The sequence below is a fragment of the Petaurus breviceps genome, unplaced genomic scaffold (genome assembly GCF_028583685.1).
Source record: "Petaurus breviceps papuanus isolate PSGF00001 unplaced genomic scaffold, PetGlider_PUasm1.0 140, whole genome shotgun sequence".
Taxonomy (NCBI): Eukaryota; Metazoa; Chordata; class Mammalia; order Diprotodontia; family Petauridae; genus Petaurus; species Petaurus breviceps.
This window is the reverse complement of record NW_027185698.1, coordinates 52373818-52396124: the sequence shown is the minus strand read 5'-3', so window position 1 is coordinate 52396124 and position 22307 is coordinate 52373818. Positions and strand designations below refer to the sequence as shown.

The 22307-nt window shown below is 36.3% G+C and overlaps 1 protein-coding gene across 1 annotated transcript; it reads left to right on the top strand.

Annotated features, from left to right (window-relative positions):
- The first annotated feature begins 439 nt into the window (after positions 1-439).
- Positions 440-1378, top strand: LOC138151140 (olfactory receptor 5P80-like). The gene has a single exon (XM_069074657.1). The coding sequence runs from the start codon at positions 440-442 to the stop codon at positions 1376-1378; it is 939 nt and encodes a 312-aa protein (XP_068930758.1).
- The last annotated feature ends 20929 nt before the right edge of the window (positions 1379-22307 follow it).

Sequence of the window (22307 nt, the reverse complement as noted above, 5' to 3'; positions counted from 1 at the left end):
ATTAAACTGACCAAATGTTTCAAATATGAGCTAAGTATGTCCAGTAATTTTCTGAGCCAACTTAGTGTCAGGTTATTTATTGCATCCCAACCCCATCTTTTCCTGTTGAAATCTACTGATTCTGGGACCTACTTCAGAAACTTGCAGCTCCATGAGGGAGTCCCTGACTTCCTTCTTCTGTATTTTCAGAGCATGGTACTTGGATGAACCACTTTCTTATACATTTTTGTATGATTGTTATTTATTTATGTATCTGATATCCCTTCCTGTGTCTTTGTCATTTTTATGTTGCATTTGCATTGTTGTCTAGCATAGGGTCTTACAAATATTAGGTTGGCAATAAATATTTATTCAATAGATAAGAAGAAATACTCAAATTTTATTATTTTTTTCTTTCTAATCGCCATTTTTTGTCTTAACAGGCACCATTTGAGGACAGATGACTGGCAAAAACTACACTACTGTGACAGAGTTCTTTATTTTAGGGTTAACAGATGACCCAACTCTGCGTGTCTTCTTCTTTGTGGTATTTCTAGGGATCTATATGGTCATTTTACTTGGCAATCTCAGCATCATAGTATTGATCCAAAAGAGCTCCCAGCTTCACACTCCAATGTACCTTTTCCTCAGCCACTTGGCTTTTGTGGATATTGGGTTTTCCTCATCTGTCATGCCTGTGATGCTCATGAACTTCCTTGGGGTCATAACCTCAATTCCTTTGCAAGGCTGTTTTGCCCAGCTTTGTTCTGTAGTCACCTTTGGGACAGCTGAGTGTTTCCTGCTGTCTGTGATGGCCTATGATCGGTATGTGGCCATCTGTAGCCCCCTACTCTACTCCACCCACATGTCTTCCAGGGTCTGTAATCTGTTACTCTTCACATCCTACCTGGGTGGTTGTGTGAATGCCTGGACCTTTACTGGTTGTTTATTGAATTTGTCTTTTTGTGAACCTAATAAAATCAATCACTTCTTCTGTGATTACTCACCCTTGCTGAAAGTTTCTTGTTCCCATGTTCCTCTTTTTGAAATTCTTCCTTCTTTCTCCTCAGGATCAATAATTGTAATAACAGTTTTAATCATATGTATATCTTATGTATATATCCTCTTCTCAGTCCTGAAGATACGCTCTGTTGAGGGGAGATCCAAAGCTTTCTCCACCTGTACCTCCCACCTTACTGCTGTCACACTGTACTTTGGGACCATTACATTCATTTATGTGATGCCCAAGTCAATATATTCAACTGATCAGAACAAAGTTGTGTCTGTTTTCTACACTGTAATGATCCCCATGTTGAACCCCCTGATCTACAGTCTAAGGAACAAAGAAGTGAAGGGGGCCATGAAAAAATTGATAAGCACAAGACATTTATTTTCATAAATTCAATTCCATTCAACAACAAGCATCTCCTATATCCAGGGCATTGGATGATATAAAGACCAAAAGAAAATAGACCCTGGCCATGCGTTGAGTAGCTTACATTCTTCTCTAATAGTTAGAGTAATACTAATAAATAAATTACTCTGAGAAATTTCATATAGTCACTGTTATTGAATTAAATTGGTGAATTTAAATGTACTGAAAATAAAAGCCAATGAATCTGATGTTGTTGATCTAATTGGTAGTCTAAGGTAAATCCAGGTATTTTTCAATAATTTGAATGATAATGTGGTTATCATTTTCCTACATGATAAACCCTCCATATGTCAAGTGCCACCTTCATTAGTAATGGCTTTGTCTCCCATAGGACATATAGTTCTTTTTTGTCATGATGCATATTCACAAGAAGGATACAAAAAATCAGTACGTGGGGTAGGGCAGGGAACATTATAGATCCCTGGAACACTGTGCCTCTCTTGCTATAACCTAAATCTGCTTTACTTTGTTTTTAATGGTTGCCCAGCCTACTCTTACTGTCAGTACAATTTACTAAAATCTTAGCTTTTTCTTATATGTCCTATTATTTACCATATTTCTCTCATCTTATATGTGGTAATTTAATTTTTTAAAAATTGAGAATGGGCCCCAGTGAGATATTGGATGGGTTAGCATTCCTGATGAATTTACTTATGAGATTTTGGGTAGATTAAGATGTGGGCCAAAGGAAAATGAACCATGAACTCTTTGCAAGTTCTTTCTGCCACTAGTTCCCAGTAGAATGAATCATGATATTTAACCCAGTCCATGGGATGAACTATTAAAACAAAGAACTTGGGGATGAAGTACTGGTAGGATCACAGAACCTCAGAGTGTGAAAAAACTTCAAAAGCCATTCAGTTCAACCTATATCTGTTAAAAGATTTCCTCTACAACATTTCCACCAATGAGTCATAACTCATTTGAGTCTTTCCTCAAATACCTCTAGGAAAGATCTCCTTGAGGTAGCAATTCCACTTTTGGGTAATTCTAATTGGTAGAAATTTTTTCCTTACCCATATCTAAAATCTTTTTTCCCCCGTCTTAACTTGACGAATTGTCCCAGTTCTTTAAATGAGACTAAGCAGAATAAATTTAGTAGCTCTCTCGTGTTATCAACCCTTCAAATACTTAAAGAGAGCTTTAAGTCTCCCCACCTTCCCAAGTCTTTATTTCCCCTCTAGGCTAAAAACCCCCAATTCCTTCAATCAGTCCTCAGATAACATGATCTCAAGGCCCTATACAAGCATTGGTACCATCTTCTGGAGGCTCTTCATCTTGTAAATATTTTCCAAAAATGTGTGTCTGAGTACTATGCACAGTACTATGGAAGATCTGATTTGACTAAGGCAGGGTAGAGTAGAACCATTATCTTCCTAGTTCTGAATATTATGTCTCATTTATGCAGCTTAAATGTGCATTAGCATTTTTTTTTGCCTAACATTTTACTCTTGACCCATATTGTCTGTGCAGTCCACTAAAATCCCTAGATCATTCTTAGATGGATTGTTTGGTTTCTTTGTTTTGTTTTTCTCATACCTCTCCTGTCTTGTAATTGGAAAGATAATTTTTAAAACCCAGATGTGAGACTTCACTTTTATTTCTATTGAATTTTACGTGATTAGATTCAGAGCAATGTTTTAAGCTGTTTATATCTTTTTTTGGATCAGGATTCTGAGTCATTATATTGGGTCATCCAAAATGTTAACTTTCCCTCCCAGGTTAGTGTCATCAAGTTTGATAAACATTCCAGTATCTAAGGTATTGAGCAATACCTTGGTCAGAACAGGGTCAAGGAAAAGTCACTTGGATACACCCCTGGAGAACTCATTTCAACCCTACTAACATTAATAACTTCAATAACAGCCAAGTGATCCTACTATTAGAAATACAGTTTATCCTAAAAATGTTGTCAAAAAGGAAAAAATTACCTCTCTGTACATAAATTTCTTAGAAACATTCATTACTCATAATAGAAAGAAAATAACTCATGTGTCCAATGATTGGGGAATGGCTAAAAAATTTAACTGAACATTAATGATTTCTCCTTGTCTAATCACTCAAGTAGTCAGAACTCAACTATTCTCTTCTAATGCTAAGCCACATCTTCCCAATTGTTCACAAGAGTAGCATGAGAAACTCAGTTTATGTATGTTTTCCCAAAGTGTTGGATAATCTAGAACAGGTTATTTCCAAGGGTCTGTGAAGTTGGATGGAAAAAAAAATTCATCTTTCTTTTTACTAGGCTCTAATTGAAATCTAACATTTCCTTTAATTATTTAAAAACATTGTCCTTAGAAGGAGTTCATAGACTTCACTGGACTTCCCAGGGGCCTCATGACATGAATTCATTAGAACCCCTGATTTAAAGGATTCCTCTGATTCATCAGAGCTTGTGACTGTCCTAAAAGACAAAGATGTTAGCCATACATCACCTGTCCTTGATGATGATGATCCCATAATAACTAGCATTCATACAACACCTATTATGTGAAAAACATTTTGTAAATATTATTTCTTTTGACCCTTACAATAACCCTGGGAGGTATATGCTATTATGCTGATTATACAGAGGAAGAAACTGAGGCAAACAGAGGTTTAATGACTTTCCCAAGTCACATAAGTAGCAAGTATCTGAGACTGGATTTGAACTCAGGTCTTCCTGACTTTAGGCCCAACAGTATATCCAGATAGCTGCCTTAATGATAAAACCAGGCTGATTTTTGTATGTGTGTGTTATTCCTCTTCCATGTGTTCACTAAGCATGCATTTGAAAAAATGTTTTAGAATTTTCCCAGGATTCAAAGTTGAGCTAAGTGCCCTGAAGTGTGCAGACTTCATTTTCTCCCTCCTAATACCCACCCCCCAACCCCCTTACCAGTTCTTCTTCTAAAGTCATTTAGCATCTCTCTCATTCTCCACAATCTTTCATAAATCACTGATAGTGGTTTAGCAACCAACATCCATTAATTGTTAATCAACCTGGTGCATAGTTCATATGTGCCTGCTAACTGGAACTTCTCACTGACAGCCCAGTGATCTCTTATTACTTTTCTAATTATTTTGATTAGCAGTCTATTAGCTTGTTTTTTCCATGTGTCCAGTGACATATTGGCTTGTCCTTTTCAATTCAAATATTGAATTATTTTTGACAGCACAAACAGGGATAAAATAAAAATTGAGTAGTTCCGCCTTCTTTTCATTGTCCATTAATCACCATCTTACTGATTCCAAGCAATAGCCTTTTCTTTGGTCCTTATCTTTTTTCCAAAATAGGCACTACCCCTTATCATTGGATATGTGAGTAATTTCTTTTTTTTTCTATTATGTATAATGTTGCTACAAATATTTGTGTATAGGTAAGCTCTCTCTCTCTCTCTCTCTCTCTCTCTCTCTCTCTCTCTCTCTCTCTGTCCATTTAATAACATTCTTAGGATATAATGGTAGTCCTAAAATTAAGATCAATGGGAAAGGGGGTGAACTTTTTTGGAGTTCCATTTCCTATAATCACATTGCTTTCCACAAAGATTCAGTAATTCACGGGTCTTCAACCATCAGTGCTCCTGGTTTTGCTGGAATTCTGACCAAAGTTTAATTTTGTTTTTAAGTCTAAAAATTTAAGGAGAACAAAATGGTATGTGGAAGTTATTTTAGTTTTTGTTAATCATTTTAATAAACAAAAATCTATTTTCCCCACCCCATTTAAAAGAAAAGCAAATGCCTTTTAACAGATATACATTATTAAGCAAAACAAATTTCTTCACTGACCACATTAAAAAAATACATTTCTCATTCTGCACTCTGAATCTGTCATTTCTCTGTCAAGAGGTGAATTGCATGCTTGATCATATTTCAGTTGGTTTTCTTTAACTATTAAAAGATTTTTCTGGTTGTTTCTGATCATTTGCATTTCTTCTTTGAAGAACTGCCTGTTCTTTTTCTTTGACCATTTTCATTTTGGGAAATGGATCTCATCCATCTTAGCTTGTGCCAATTCTGAACAAATTAACAGTCAGAGGTTTTATCAGGAATATTCACAGCAAAGATTTTTCCAAACTGTATCTTAATACACTGGCTTTTGCTGTGCCTAAACTCTTAATTTTATATGATTAAATCCATTTATTTTAACTCAAAATTTTTCTATTTGTTGAATAGATAAGAATTTTTCTCCTCTACATCTCTAGTAGGCATAGCATTTCAATATTTTTTATTTTGCTTGACTGAAAACAATGAAATACTTTTAGTTATAGTATGAAGAATGAAAAATTAATTCATTTTCCCACTCTTCTATCCAATTTTCTCAATAATGGGTATTAAACAATTTCTTCTCTAATGCGTTGACATCCTAGTTTCTTCTTTTTAAAAAAAATTAAACACTAGTTTATTGCATAGTTTTACCTACAATTTTGGATTATCTATTGTTTCAAACGTCTTTTCCTCCCTACTTTTTGCCAGTATCAGATAAATTATATGATAGTCTACAATAGCATAATTGAGAGTTGGAAGTGTGAGTAGCCCTCTTTTCTTTCACAATTTCCCTTCATATTATTGTACATTTATTTTCTATATAATTTTTTAAACTTTAATTCTATGAAGTAGTTTTGGTATTTACACTGAATCTATAATTTGCACCATGTTCCTATCTTTACTATACTTATGTACACTGGATAGATTTCTACTTTAAAGAAATTCTTCCTTTATGCCAGACTGGAAAATGAGGGGAATCCTGTGGTCAGTGTATCCTTAGATACTTGTTTCTCTTGCTATATTTGTGAGAGAGACAATTTAGTCACCCAAGAAACACTTATTAAGCACTTTCTATGTAATAGGTGCTGTTAAAGGTAGAAAAATTTGGGATAGATAATGATACTTTTAATTCAATTTAGACCTAGTTTATTGGACCAAAGAGGAATTATGCATGGGGTAAATTTCAAAATGGAAGAAGGTCTCTACTAAAGAGTCCTAGGAATCTGTCATGGGCTCTGTGGTTTTTCAATATTTTTGTTAATTACATTGATGAATGCATAGATGCTATGCTGATCAAATTTATAGATGACATGAATGTGGGAAGAATATCTAGCACCCTGTATGACTCAGTCTGGGCACAAAAATAATTTGACATTCTAGAAGGATGTACCACATCAAGTAGGATTTGATCTGGATATGTGATTAAGTTGGTATGTAGGGTACTCCAGATAAGGAAAGGGCTCTATCCAAGCATATCTATGACTGTTTGCCAATATATGACCTTAGAGACCTACTTGGGGGTAATGAGAGGTTAATTGATATGCCCAGAGTCAAACAGACATTATATGTTTGATGTAGGACTTAACCCCATATCTTCCTGACTATTTTCTGTGGTTCAGTTTCCTCCATCTGAAAATGAGGATGTTGGACTTGATGACCTATAGGAACCATTCCCACTGTTATCACATGAACTTCTAATTAAGTTTCAGTGACTATAGCAGCCCCAAGATGAATTGGCAGGTTTAGATATATCTCTTTGGTGCTACCTTGGGAATGAGTTTCAGTGGGTAGGGCTGCCTGCAACATGAATTGGTTGTTTCATACTTTTGGAAGGAGGAGCCACCCCCTGAGATAGCCTATTGAAAGAAATACTAATAGTTAGAACTAATATTTATACAGTACTTTCAGATTTGGCAAAGTGCTTTATAGCTATCTCATTTGATGCCCCCAACCTCTCTGAGGCAGATGTTATTATTTTAATTTAACAGATGAGGAAACTAAGGCTGAAAGAGGTTAAGTGTTCTTATAGGTCTTCCAGATATGCTACTTTACCCCCTTCCTAATAAATCTTAATAGTATAGAAGATATATGTGTAGAGAATGAGGTGTTCCTTTTCCAACCTCTAGGAATAGCTAATGGCTCCCTTTCAGAAGACTCACATGGAAAGCTGTATATTTAAATATTTTGTAATAAATTTTTATTTTATCCTATATATACTTTATATGTACATTTTGCCTCCCCCAATAAAAAGTAAACTTTCTTTAGAGTAGTGATTCTTTTCTTTTTTTGTGTATTTGTATCCTTAATATTAGTAATATTAAGAATTATTTATTCTTAATATCCTTAAGTATTAGTATCCTTATCCTTACTTAGGGAACATAGTAGAGTCTTAAAAATTACCTGTGGGCAGCTCTTGGTGGTGAAGTGGATAGAGTGCTGGGTCTGTAGTCAGGAAGACTCATCTTCCTGAATTCAAATCTGGCCTCAGACACTTTCTAGTTTTGCAACTCTGGCCATAGGCAAACCTATTAGCCTCAGTTTCTTCATCTGTAAAATGAGCTGGAGAAAGAAATGGAAAACCACTCCAATATCTTTGCCAAGAAAACCCCAATGGAGTCTCAGAGTCAGACATGACTGAATAACATCACCAATAAGTATCATTGATTGATTGGTTGATTGATATGTTTATCAAGGTGACCTTTGAAGGAAATTTCTAGATCTCAAGATCCTTTACACCTACATTTTTTCCTGTTCTAAGCACAGAGATTAAGAGACTTGAGACTGAACTTTCTAGCCCCAAGTGTTGGTACAATGCATTGTCGTGGTGAAGTATCCTGGAGAAACTTATGGGAACTGCATATTCTCATTCCCATCTTTTGATGGGAAGTTTGGACAATGGCAGTACAGATGATCTTCACTTCAGAGAAGGAATATTTCTTGGGTAACACTTGCATCTGGTTTTATTTCATGACTATCCTATAATGAAGAGGAATTTCCTGAGCTGTGTATCTTTTGGAGGAAGAAGAGGATCATATGCATTGTTGGTGGAAATTGGAGAAGCAGCAAGAAGGGAATAAATTAATGACATGGAAGAGAGGAGAGAGAGGAAGAAGGTATGACCTTATCACCCCCATCACCACTTCTACTTGTACCTGAAGTACATGAAAAGTGCATTTCTTTTTTTTTTTTTTAAAGCAATCGGGGTTAAGTAACTTGCTCAAGGTTACGCGGCCAGTTATTTCTGGGTGTGGTGCTAAGTATCAGAGCCCTAATTTGATCCCCAGGTCGTCCCGACACTGGAGCCGGTGCTCTTACTCGCTGAACCACCTGGCTGTCCCGACAGTGCATTTCTGATGCGATGCCTTGGTAGCAGTCAAAATGGTTTCCTCCCAGATGAATCCCAGGCTCAGAAGATCTCTTTGATCTCTCCATTCACTGAAGGACTGCTGTGTTGTCTGCTTAGCAACTCTAAATTGTATTTCTCTTGTTGGGGGAGTTCCCCCATCGGGGCAATAAAGATAGGTAGGAGGGAAATTGTTAAGAGCACTAGATATGGAAGAAAATTGTGTTGATTGCTTATGGGCTATTTTTAAAATCTGATTTTTCTGTGGACTGAAATGAAAGCTTTCCTATACCCAGTATGTGTTTATTACTTTAAATGTTTGTATCACATCTGGGGAACCTATTGCCTACATTTGTGGAAACTGATCCATGAACCATTCAGATGCTTTATTCAAAGACTTCTCAGAGTAAATTGCCTGGAGGCAATGACAAGTAAAAGAGCATATGACATTTTTGTGAGAGGCTTCATAAGATCAGACTTAGTCCATATGAGCATAGATCTTTGGGGGCTATAGACTCTGGCTTACAACAACAAACATGCCTTCTTTTATCTATCTATTTATCTATCTTTCTGTGTCTATTTTTAGTTTTAAACTTTCATTTTTATAAGATTTTGAGTTTCAAATTTTCCCCATCCTTCCCCTTCTACCTCCCTAAGACAGCATGCAATCTCATATAGACACTAACATGTACAATTATATTAAACATATTTGCATATTAATCAAAACATACCTTCTTGAAACCAAAACCCCCAACCCAAGTCACTAAAAAGAGTGTAAAAAAAGGGTGTGCTTAAATTTTTACTACTGTTCTTTTATATGATAGTGAAAATTCTAGTAATTTTAATAAGAGAGGGAAATGACCAACATAGTAGTTATAGCAATATTCGTCCAGTTAATTTAGCATTTCCTTCAATCGTGAATACTGTGCCCCTTCCTCCACCTTATTCTTTTGACTTTGCCAGACTTGCAGAGGGGTCTGCAACACACAGAAGGTTAAGAACCCCTGCTTTAATGACTCGTGAAACACTTGCCTGCCCTCATAGAAAAGTTTTTTTTTTTTTTTTAACAGTTAAGGAAATTAAGTCTGGAGTTGTTGTTTGAGGTGCTATATCTGGGCAAGCCACCAGATGGAACTCGAAGCTTGAGTTGCAATTGATCCCTCAATGACATTCAAGAAAAACCCTCTAATCATCTTTAGCCCTGAGAACCCAGCTCACACACTCAATACACTCAGTGCTAACAGCCATCTCTAAGCCCTTCCCAACACTGATATTTCTCCAGTGTCTTCTTAGGTTCCTATCTAGATGTTTCAGTATTGCAGATAACATATCTTGCTTGCCTTGAGCCTCCACACATTGGATGGCTTATCTTGCTTTCTCTGTCAGTTTCACTCTGTCTCTTCAATTGACATTTAAACTAAATTCATTTTCATTTCCACTGAAAGCAAAATTCAAAAATAACAGTGAGGTGCAAGCAATTGTGAATATATCTGTTTCAGCTTCTTTTACCTTCTTCTGTGACATGACTCATGTCATTTCCTGGGGAAAGGGAAGGCTTACAAATCTGTTTCAGAGCCCCAGGGGACAAGAGAATATCATCTCATCAAGCTCTAGTTCTTGATGTTCCCTTCGAAGACCAGGAAATGAGTAATCTTCCAGTACTGTCATTGCTGACCCACAGTGTATATAATTTTCATATGCCAAATCTATGTATCATATATGATAAATGCTCTTATATCCCGTGGAAATATTGTCAGGAGCCTTGAAAAAATTGTCAAGGGAAACATGAACAAAGGACTCATTAGAAAATGGAGATTCAAATGAAATCCATTTTTGTTGTAATAAATTTATTTTAACTTCAATGAATAAAAATAGGTGTCCAAATATATAGATAAGAGAATGGGAAAAGAAAACAAGAATAATTAACATCTAAGAAGGAGCAAAGAAAAATCTGGGAGGTTATACCTGATTATACATACACACAAAAACATCCAATATTACTGATTTCTGACCCCACATTTGAAAGATATTTCAGTTATCTTAAATGTGGTATAATCTACTTATCTTTATTTTATGGAATCTTTTAAAATTTTCTTCATTATATGTATATATCATAAGATTGTTGCTATTATTTTTAAGCTCTTTCACTAATCTATTTTTAACAAGTAAGTTTTGATAATCACTGTTTTATAGTACAATTTGTGATGAAAGAGTAAAAGTCCCTTTTTCTCCTTTTTGCTTTTTCATAATTTCATTATATTCTTGATGTTTTGTTCCTCCACATTAATTGTGTTATTCTTTTATGTAATTCCACAAATTATGCTGGCAGTATTTTGATCAGCACGCTATGAAATTTACATATGAATTTCAGAAGTGTTATCTTCCTTATTTCATTAGGTCAGCTAGTAAAATATTGTGAATTGAGGAATGAGCTTGTTAGGAAGATCTGGAGTCTGATCCTACCTCTGATCCAAATTGTGTGACTCTGGTGAAGTCACTTGATTTCTATTGACCTTAATTTCCTTGTCTATATTATGAAAAAGTTGAATTCAATAACTTCTAAGGTCCTTTACAGCTATAAATCTATGATGTTATGAAGAACCTTGAATACCTCTATAATTATGCTGGCCAACAACAAAAAGAATTGTTCTGTTACTCCCATAAAAATAGGTGAACCTTACAGTGTTTTTTTTGTGTGTGTGCTGATTTCAAATATTGTTTCAGATCTTCTCTATTGTCATTGAAACCACAGTTTTATATTGTTAAAATACTTTTCACAAAAAAATATTGCTTGCTTAAGTCCCCTAACATATATCTACTGATGATTTCTTTTGTATTTTACCTGTGGAATGTATTTGTTCAATATCCAATAGTAGTCAGCCACTATGTTTTGAATCTACTATTCTTGGTATGGTTTTTCCATTTTAGGGATTTCTCTATAGAATAATAAACCATGATCATTAATGATAGTCTGCAGGTTTCAGGGGAAGAGGAAAAAATGTGGATCTAGGAGGCAGATCTTGAGTGACATGTTGCATCCTATAAATCAAGGCTTTGAGAAAATTCTTGGTGATACTCTGCTTTGTAGTTTCCCAAGAAGTTTTAGCTAACTTCAAAAAATTATTTACCACAACTCCTTAAATGTCATTCAGTTCTTATTAAAATGTTTGTCATTCATCATCTCTCTTATTTGAGGACCCACAACCATGCCCCTTTTTGGTTTTTACCTCAGTGATTCATCGAAATTTTTTTTCAGATTTCAAAAAAATGTACAATTTTGATACATTACCTTGACAAAACTTTCCATAAAACCAAATTTGATGTGTAATATTAATAAGAAATATTTTTCGAGATAAACCAGTGGTTGGCTTATTACATTTTTCTATGCTAGAGTCAACTTCTTTGAGGTTGGTGTTTTTAGCGTAGCATATATATATTTTTCCTGTTTCTGCTATTCTGTTCACATATAAAGCAGCAGTTCTTCATATTCTCAATCTGTGATGGTACTAAAGAGCAACCGTTTTCAGAGCCACACAGATGCCAAGAATACTTTTCCTTTTTTATCTTCTGTAAGAAAAATTTCATATTTTACTTTGGTTCTCTCTGTCTCTGTGTGTCTCTGTCTCTCATTTTATTTTCAAAGGGCTGCCTTCTTTCCTTTCTCCTAAATTTATCCTGATTCCTAATGATAAAGCAAGGAAAACAAAACAACAACACAAAAAAGTGGAGACATGCATAGTTATCCATAACAAAATTTCCCATTGTCTATGTCCTAAAAATATCTGTCTCATTCTGTATTCTGAGTCCTTCACTTCTCTATCAGGAGAGTGGTAGTGTCCCATTTTGTCATTGAGGAAACTGATGGAGGTTAATTGACTTATTCAAGGTCAGACAGCTGGTGTTTACCTGGAATAGAAATGTAGTATAAATATGTGAAAAGATTCCTAAATGGTGTTATGTGGCAACAAAATGGATATTAAGGAAAGAAAAGTCAGGGTAAAATCTGTTATCTTCCAAAGTAAGAAGAATTTTTTTTAGTGTTATGACATTTCAGCCAAAATCAACTCTAACTTTGACAATCCCTTCCTTTGTCTTATTCAAAAATGTGTTGGAGACCCTAATTTGGAGTTTGTTGCCCTACTTACTCTCATACATCTAGTGCTGGTTATAGACATAGCACTTAGCACAGTATGAGCAGGATTTGCAAATTACTGAGACAACTGGGGTCTTTGATGAAGATTATGACCTTAAGATAATAAAGCTAGATCCCAACATCAGAGGTCTAGTTTTATGTGGATAACTCTTCTATGATGTTTGTGGTGTGGGTTGTTTGCCATTTCTCATACAAATGAGCAAAACATGTTCATAATCTTTGGGATGCTGAAGGAAAGAATGGATTTTGGAGTGAAGAGCAGTTTAAAAATACAATTAATATTTTGGACCACTGTATTTAGCTGCTTTTGACTGTCATACTCTTACACTTCTTATTTAGATTATAAGATTTTGTATCAAATATATAAAAAAGAGACAGAATAATACTGAACAAAGAATAATTACAAGGAAAACAAATTTTCTGAACCTGAAAGAAGTATTAAAAGGGAGTGAGGGTTGAGAAAGCAAGGTTAAGACTAGAATCTTTATGATGGCTTTGATGATCTCTTAGACAAGTGAGGAATGGTTGAATAATTGTGTCATATCAAAAGTTTCCATTTTAGTTCCTGTGATTTCTATCTCTTAATTGGTCATAAGTTCTTCCTTTATCCATAGATTTGAGAGGTAAAATTTTCCATGTTCCCCTGATTTGCTCATGATTTCACCCTTTACGTCTAAATCCTGAGAAAAGAAAAAGTTTGAAATATTGTGAGAATTATTATTATTATTTTTACCTATTGGAGGGCAATTGGGGTTAAGTAACTTGCCCAAGGTTACATGGCTAGTTTTTTTGGGTGGGTGTTAAGTATCTGTGGCCTGGAACCGAACTTAGGTCCTCCTGACTCCAGGGCTGGCGCTTTACTCACTGTGCCATCTAGCCGCCCCCAAGAATTATAAAAAATGTGACACAGAAACGTTATGTGAACACATGCTGTTGAAAAAATGCGCCAACAGACTTGCTTGATACAGAATTGCCATAAACCTTCAATTTGTAAAATACTCCTACAATATCCATGAAGTTCAATAAAATGAGGTCTGCTTGTGTTTGAAAACTAAACCTTGGATTAAGGGAGTATGATCTGAATGAGGTATTGTAGTTGAAGCCTCAGATCACTCAGTCAGATGTGTTTGAGTAACACTTTAGATGCCAGCTAGGGGCCATTATGCAAGTCAATCAACCTTTCTGAGCCTCAGATTCCTCAACTGAAAGATGGGGGGATAACAACATGAGAGGCAACACAGTGGAATGAGCAGAGTATGGGACTTTTGAGTCAGGAAGACCTTCACCAAAATCCTGTTCTGAATACCTCCTAGCTGTATGCTCCTGGACAAGTCATTTAACCCTCTGGGCTTAATTGTAAAATGAAGTTTTTGGGCTCAGTTACCTCTAAGGTTCCTTCTGGCTCTAAATCTATGACCCCAGGACTGGTTTTCTGTAACACATAAATGTAAGGGCATCCCTATCTATATTATCTAAATCTGTAAACCTTAATGCACTATCTAAAGGCAAGCTATTATCAGTGTTCAATTTTTCATTTTATTTTTTTGAACTCAGATAGGAAGTAGAGGTTCAGGGAGGGCAACTGATGCAATTAAGTGTCTTTCCTTGGACATTCAATTAAATTTTGTGTGATCTTTGAGGTCTAGGGCAAGGTGAAGTAAAGATCTGGGATTTATGGGGTAGGTGGATGGATAATTTCAATTTCCTCCCAACTCCCACCAACTCTCAATACCTGACACACAACATCTATCATCAATCCTGAAATAAATCTGTATTATATCAGAAACTCTCACTTTTTAGGGAGTTGCTACCTGGAAGTTTTAGAAATTTCAGAGTTGCTTTCAAATTTGGATACTTTTCCATATTGCAAATAACATCCTTACCCTTAATTGGTAGTTTGAGTCTAAGATTCCTTGGTGTGTAAAGGTGTAGACAACAAGGATTTTGAGCCTAGTTTTCATATGTAGTACAGCTTGTTGCAACCATATAGAATGTATTGATCCATATCAAAATTTAAGATCTGCCATGGCAGGATGATATTTACTAGTTTGGCTATGTCACTATCAGTTTTTATTTTTTATTCTGGATATACATGAACCATGAAAAAATAAATGGTGCCCCTGAGAACTGAGAATTTTTTTTACAACTGTTTGTGTGGAACTTTTAAAATAATTGATTCAATTTAATGACCTAATCTTTGTTTGGTCATAGATTCTCAAGAGGTTAAATCTCAAATGCCATTGAACCCAAGATAAATGTGGTATTGCTACACCTAGATAATTCCTTGGCATCTAAACACATCATTTCCCTCTACCAAAAGGTATCTCTGTTTTCTTTGATATTGCTGTAGAAGTATATGGCTCTTTTTTTTTGATGCTATAGTTATCCAGGGCTCATTTCAGGCAAACAAGTCTATTCCTTTTGTCATGTATGCATTCATTGCTCTTTTGAATTTCCTTAGGTTAATTTATCTGATGTTTAAAAATGAAAGATTTTTCTCTTCATACATTTACTTTCTTGTGGCATCAGGGATTTGAATATGTATATACTGAGTGCTATTATAATGTCCCATCTTAGTAAGTAAATTCAGTTCATAGGATCATAGAGTTAGGATTAATAGGGTCCTTAGAAATTATCTCATCCCCTTATTAAAAAAATTTTTTTTAAAGCAATTGGGGTTAAGTAACTTGACCAAGGTTACACGACCAGTTTTTTTTTGTGTGGGTATTAAGTATCTGAGTCCGGAACCAATCCTGGGTCCTCCTGACTCCGGGGCTGGCGCTCTTACTCACTCTGCCACCTAGCTGCCCCTCATCCCCTTATTTTACACTTGTGGAAATTGAGGTCCAGAAATATTAAGTGACTGACCCAAAGTCTCACAGGTATTGTAGCTGGGGTTCAAACCGAGGCCCACTTACTCCAAATCCAATGCATTTTCTTCTAGTCTAATCAAACATCATAAAAAGTTGCAACAAAAAGTGTCTAATTGGAAATGATAAGCATATAATATGGATGTTTTTTTGCATGTGTTTGTGTGTTTGGAAGACTACCCTTTTTACTCTTGTCACAGACTGAAACTTTGGAGTGAATAAAGGAGTTATACTGATGCAATGGTTGTTATTTAAGTAAGAAGAATTCTGTAAAGGGTTTTCTTAATAGGAAGCAGTATAACATGGTGGAAAGAGCCCTGATTTGAGTCAGATAATTTGAGTTCAAGTCTTTGCCCTGCCATTACCTATGTCACCTTGGGCAAATAAGTCATATAAGCTCTCCAAGCCTCTGTGTTCTCATTTGCTACAGGAAGGTAGAAAACAGAGGATCTCTGACATCTGTTCCCGCTCTAAATCCTGGTCTTGGGTACATCAAAGGCCAACTAGTCCAACTCTAATTTTACTAATGTGAAAACTGAGGCTGAAGGAGATGAAGTGACTTACTTTTCCAATAGATAGTAAATAACAAAGGGAGGATTTGAAGCCAGGTCTTCAAACTCCTAGACCTGAGCTCTTATCACCAAACCACACCGCATCCTATTAAATCATGACTTTTTATTTTCAGAATTCTTACTAAGATATTAACCAATACATCAGTTTGATTTCTTCATTTACCCCAAAGTTTCAGTTTGACATAGGAAGAATAAAAATATTCTACAAAAATACCCACAAACACATAATATATACAAAGAGACAAGCATCTACATTATGAACTAATCATCAGACTCTTCCCGATTCAATGTAGTAAAAAAGCAATTGGTCTTGGAATAGGGTCACCTGATACCTATTAGCTGTGTGACAATTGGTAGTCACTTAACCTTTGGAAGCCTCAGTTTTCTCAACTCTAAAATGGGGAAAATAATATCTGTATTTACTTACCTCACTGAGTTTTCATGAAGAAATCTCTCCAATATTTAAAGATCTTCCTAAGTGGGAGTTCTTAGTGTTATTGTGATGTGATTATAGTAATTCTAAATAATCATCTAAGGAAACATAGGGTTGCTTCTTATAGGTAAACTATCTTACTAAACTTTCCTCCATATTATTTATATCAAGAAGAGATAAGTATGGATGCTAAGTTCTCTTCTATTGCTCACCTACCAAATCTTCCCCCACCTCCTCTCCTCTTTCTCTCTCATTTTTATCCTCTTTCACTTTTTCTCCTACATGGTTATTCCCTTTACTTTCTCATCTTTTCTTCTTCTTCTTCTGGCAGTGACTTGGACCATCCAAAACATTCATGGGTATTGCCATTGATGGCTTGTATAGTTAAAGAGGTTGCTTATTCAGAGCTAGCAACTAACCTACAGTATTCTTGTATGTAGTTAGACCAAATTTCACTACTTAAAACAGTCCAATCCTTCTGTGTTTAAATATAGACAAAGGTATAAAATCATAGAATTTCTCTGATGCTTGGGAGCATCCCTATGGGTCCTCCCTCCACAAGTGAAAATCTCAACCCACATTTCCACCCCCACACCATGCTTTCCATTTTGTGGGATTTATATCCACATCCTCCCAAAAATTCTTCACAAAAGGTTTACAGTGTACTCTGGGGACCTTCCTGTGGGTCCTTTTCAGTATTTCATGAATAGCAAGTGCAGCATTTCAGCTATAATATTACTAATATTAAGAGTTAATATTTATATAGTGATTTAAGGTATAGCAAAAGCTCTACATACTTTATCTCATTTGACCTTCAGAAATACCTGGTGAGATGGGTGTTATTGTTTCCATTTTATGGGTAAGGAAAGTGAGGCTGGAAGAGGGTTAGGGGATTGCCCATGTTCTTCTAGCTGTAGGTCTCTGAGGCTGGATTCAAGGTTATTCACCCTCACTTAGCCACAGGACTAGCCCACCTTTCCCACCCCCTTGGATATGCATTTCTTTGATGATTCTTTTACACTGCTCTTGAAATGGGTCATCCTTGATAATATGTTGCACCCTATTTACTGTCATCACACATCTTTCCATCATCCCTTGTCCTTCAGCTTGGATTCTTCTGAGGTGATCACCCTCAAAAAATAATGTGGAAGTCATTTATTCTAGGCTCAGTGCAGGGGTCCCCTCTTTGGAATATCTGAGAAGTGATCATCAAGCTTTTATTTGAGCATTTCCAATGAAAGGGCAGAGGACAGTGGGATTCCATCTTCCTTTGGACATTATACTTCTATGAATAGATCTGAAATCCTTTCTGTACCTTTGTACAATGGGCCATTAAGCACTCCCCCTTCCTCTCTTCCATGTAGAATCCTTACAGTAGCATTAACTACTACATGAGTTTTTTCTTGATTTGACCAATTTAGCACTCTCTCTTGAAATTACTTGTTAATTTGTATGTATTTGCTTGTGTATGAATTATGGACTATAAGCCACATGATTGCAGAGATTGTTTCTTTTTTTGTCTTCAGATCTCTACAACATAATAGAGTATCTGAGATTTTTAAACCTAGGAGCTGAAAAGGCTAAGGGCATTTTGTGCATGGGAGGCTGTTTATTCCAGTGCCTGGAGGAAGGAGACAATATTAGGTGCTTCGAGTTATTTATTTAATGTTATTTATTTATGATAGTTTATTTAGTTATGTTAGTTATTTATTTAATGATCTGAATGAGTAAGAACATGGTTTTCTAGGATATAGAGGTTGAAGGGATCTTAGAGGCAGTGTGGTTCAGTGGAAAGAACAATGAGTCTATAATTATTGTTGAGTCGTGTCTGACTCTTCATGATCCCATTTGGGGTTTTCTTGGCAAAGAGACTGGAACGGCTTGCTGTTTCCTTCTTCAGCTCATTTTACAGGTGAGGAAACTAAGTCAAGCAGGGTTAAGTGACTTGTCCAGCATCACACAGTTAGCAAATGTCTGAGGCTGGGTTTGAAGTCAGGAAGATGAGTCTTTCTGATTCCATGCCTGACAATCTATCCCCTGTGCCACTTCACTTAGCTGCTTGACTCCCTAGTTAAAGGACCTAAATTCATAATCCTGACTCTTGACACTATGTATTTGGCAGAGGCCATGCTGCATAACCACTATGTTCTCTTATCTGTGAAAGGAGGTTGGGCTAGATGGCTTTGGAGTGCCTTTCTAGGTAGAAATCTAAGATTCTAGAGATAATCATTTCATAGGTAACAGTGTAGGCCCACGGGGACTGGTTGCCTTCTTTCACTAAAGGGCCCTAGCTCTGAGCTAACTTGTGCTTAGTTCAGCCCTGGGGGAGTCTAACCTCTAAAGAAAGAGGTTAAGGCTCCTTCTTACAATCTCAGGCTCTTTATATCCCCAAGCCAGAATGCCAGGAAAAACTGAGAAAGCTCAGATAGGTTCCTATGGTCTCTCCTAAAGGGAACAGATGGGTATTCAAAGTACAATGTAGATTAGGTATTGGAAGGCTATTTATCTCTGCAAACAAAAAAATGCTTAAAAGACAAAAAATGGCAATGGTTCTTGGTTTAAGATGGGCAGAATCTGCTTCTCTTTGGCTCATTCAGAATCTTAGTTCTGAGAGAGTCTCTCACTTCTAAGGTGGATATGAAAGAGATCTAGCTTTACTGTTTGGTCATTCCTTGCTTCAGGATTTTATCAGTCCTAATTCAGTCAGTTCTACTTCCTTTGCTCTTTTGGGAATCTTTTTCAGATGAATGACCAGGAGCAATGGTATGAATACATTCTCTGTCCTGGAAGCAAGTTCATAGTCTAACTAGCTAGCCTCTTCACATTCAATTTAGCTATTAAAACCTCAGACCCTTTCCAGGGGATATTTTGTATCTGAAGGCTTTTATATTGCAAAGTCTGTGGTTTTTAGTCCCACCAGATTTCTATCTTCTGAGGAAGCTTCACCAGGTCATTTCCTCTTATACAATGGCATAACCATGAGTGGTTCTGTGTCCTCATTTTGTGTACTCTACCCACAATATTGATCAAGCAAGAGAAATGAATTTTTTTTTCATTTTTTTGCAAAGAGAGGTTTACTGAGAAGGTATAGCAAGGAGAGAAGTTACAAACCAAGGTCACCCTCTCCCCTTGCATACACAGGATGCCTGGGGAGAAGAGAATCAAATTTAATGTAGTTGGTACAAGACATTCTCCCTTCCTTCCCATTCAGTACACTATACCCCCACCCCACAATTATAAGGTCTCTGCGAAAAATGGACTCAAACTTGAATCACAGAGGTAGTGAGACATACATATATCTGAGGGAGGGCCCTGGTAATCTTTTTCTCCTGTCAGCCTCAGTGTTTGGTCTAAGAAAGACAAACAGAATTAGACTATATAGTCCATGTTTTTATTTCTCTCACAGTGGTCAGTCATGTGTTTATGGGAGCTGCAGTCTAGAACTGGGCTCCCTAAGGGAGCCAGTCTTGAATTGGACTCATTTTGGGGTTAGGGTGCACAGTTTTTAAACCCTTCCAGTAGGGGCTGATATAATTTCATCATCAATTTGTCTCTGGACAGAGGAAATACCTTTTCTATCAGGACCCCTTCTCCCCTGCACAACTGGATTTGGGCTATCTAGACAAAACACTATCTCCACCAAATCTTCGCTACCTTAGATTAAATTACTTGCAATCTTGGGTGGGGTTTGATCAGAATAAGGAGAATCAATGCAATTTCATCATCAGTAATGTCCTTCTGAAGATAAACTGAACTTTGGAAGAAGGGCACTGGGGGATGCTCTGAACCTCATTTCTCATACTCTTTTTAATAAAATCTCCATTTACTTAATTTTTGGTAAATGGTCTTGGGTATGTAAAGTCACTCCTCTGCATAGCTCTACCGGCTCCTTACAGGGTTCAGTTTGTCTGATGGGGGGATTGGCTGCTGGGATTAATCAAGCATGTTCTTCAGCTGCTGTACTAGCTTCTCACTACATTGGTCTGTTACTACTCCCTTCAGTTGCTGGTTAGACATCCATGGCTTTGATGGATCTCCCAGGTTCACCAGTTTTCTGAGCTCTCCCATCTCTTTCATTTAATATCCAAAAAGAACAAATACAAAAGAAACAGAGGTACCATATGCTCATGATAGCAGAGTGGGAGATAGGACTACTGCAGTCCCTCCCCCCATCTGGAAGTTCACATCAGAACTTGGCTGGCTTACTGCTAGAAATGAAAGGGTGAGGCATAGCCATCCTTTTCTATATAAACTCATTTCTGCTTTAGTACACAATGAATCATCAGTTCCTCCAGTTCTACAGAGACCAGAAAAGTCCTTGTCACCATATAGCACCATACTCTCAGGCACTGATGGCTAGAAGGTGGCTCACTAAATGTCTACATATTGGATTACTAACAGGCAGGGAATATCTCCCAAGTTCTATGTAATTTACCAGGAAGGGCAAATCTAAGCGTGCTCAAAGGACTGAGACTTATTTGGCAAATCCCTTCATTAAGAAATAATTTGACTATGGGCAGAATTTAACCTTGGGCAGAAAAGAACCAACCGCCAAAGAAGGTAGCAGCTATGAAAGTGAGAATTTTATGCTTAAGAAATGTTGTAAAATAAGGCTTGCAATGTCAGGAAGAATTGATAAAACACTTCAGTGTTCACTATGGTGAGTTGGTAAAGGGCAAGTCAAGTCAAATTGATAATCATTTATGAAGTTCCTACTGTGTGCTAGGCACTGTGCCAAGTGCTAGGGGCACAAAAAGGCAAAAGCAGTCTCAACCTTCAAGAAGCTTACAATCTGATGGGGGCAGATAACATGTAAACAACTATGGACAAAGAAGATATATACAGGATAAATGGGAGATAATCTCAGAGGGAAGATATTATGTTAAGGAGTTCTTTCCTTTGGGTTCCAGTGATGAAGTCCCCCCTTTCTCTAAGCCTAGGGTGGAGAGCAGAGGAAGAGAGGGAATAAAGGAAAGGTATTAGTAGACTTTGGAGATATTCAACCTGGGGAGATTATTAACTTAATAAGAAAGAGCAGAAATCACAAAATTAAATAGATAATTTTGATAACATGAAATTGAACCTTTATATGAAAAAATCAATGAAGGTATGATAAAAAGGAAATTGTCAATTAAGAAAAAATCTTTGCATTGAATGTTTCTGATATTTAGATCTGTTTGATTCCAGGCATGAGTCATATCTGATAACCAATCATGTAGTCCCAGGCTATCAAAAGTTAGGCTCAGGATTAACCAGGTGGGAAATTTTCCTGTTCAGAAAGGACTTATTACAATGGGGAAACTGAATCAAGAGGATCCTTCCTTAGGCCATGCAAAGGTCATCCCCTCTACTGTTTCCAGGGACAGACATATACTTGTTCTCAGGCTACAGCATATGCTATTTTCTGCTATTGGTTGCATAACAATTTCAGAAAAACATCCCTGTAATCAAAACTCAAAAAAATATATCAAATTATAGTCCTAAGAGGTTTTATTTTTACCTCAAATAGAAAATTTCACCAATCACAAATCAGGACTTAATAATTATTAACTTCTTTATATTTCCATAGTAGCTACATTTCATTTATCTTTTACTTATAAATTAAGCCTCAACATCCTGGGTCTTCAGACATATAGCAAATGCCTTATAGGTGGCTCAAATTAAAGTATTGAAGTTGATTCTTTAAGGCATCCTATACATTTTGATTATTTTTATAAGTGATATCCCAAAATTTTCAAGTGAAAATGCACTCTTTGTTATAGTAAGCATTATTAT

Excerpts from the sequence above, each read along its gene's own strand:
- LOC138151140 (XM_069074657.1), top strand. The coding sequence starts at position 440 with ATGACTGGCAAAAACTACACTACTGTGACAGAGTTCTTTATTTTAGGG.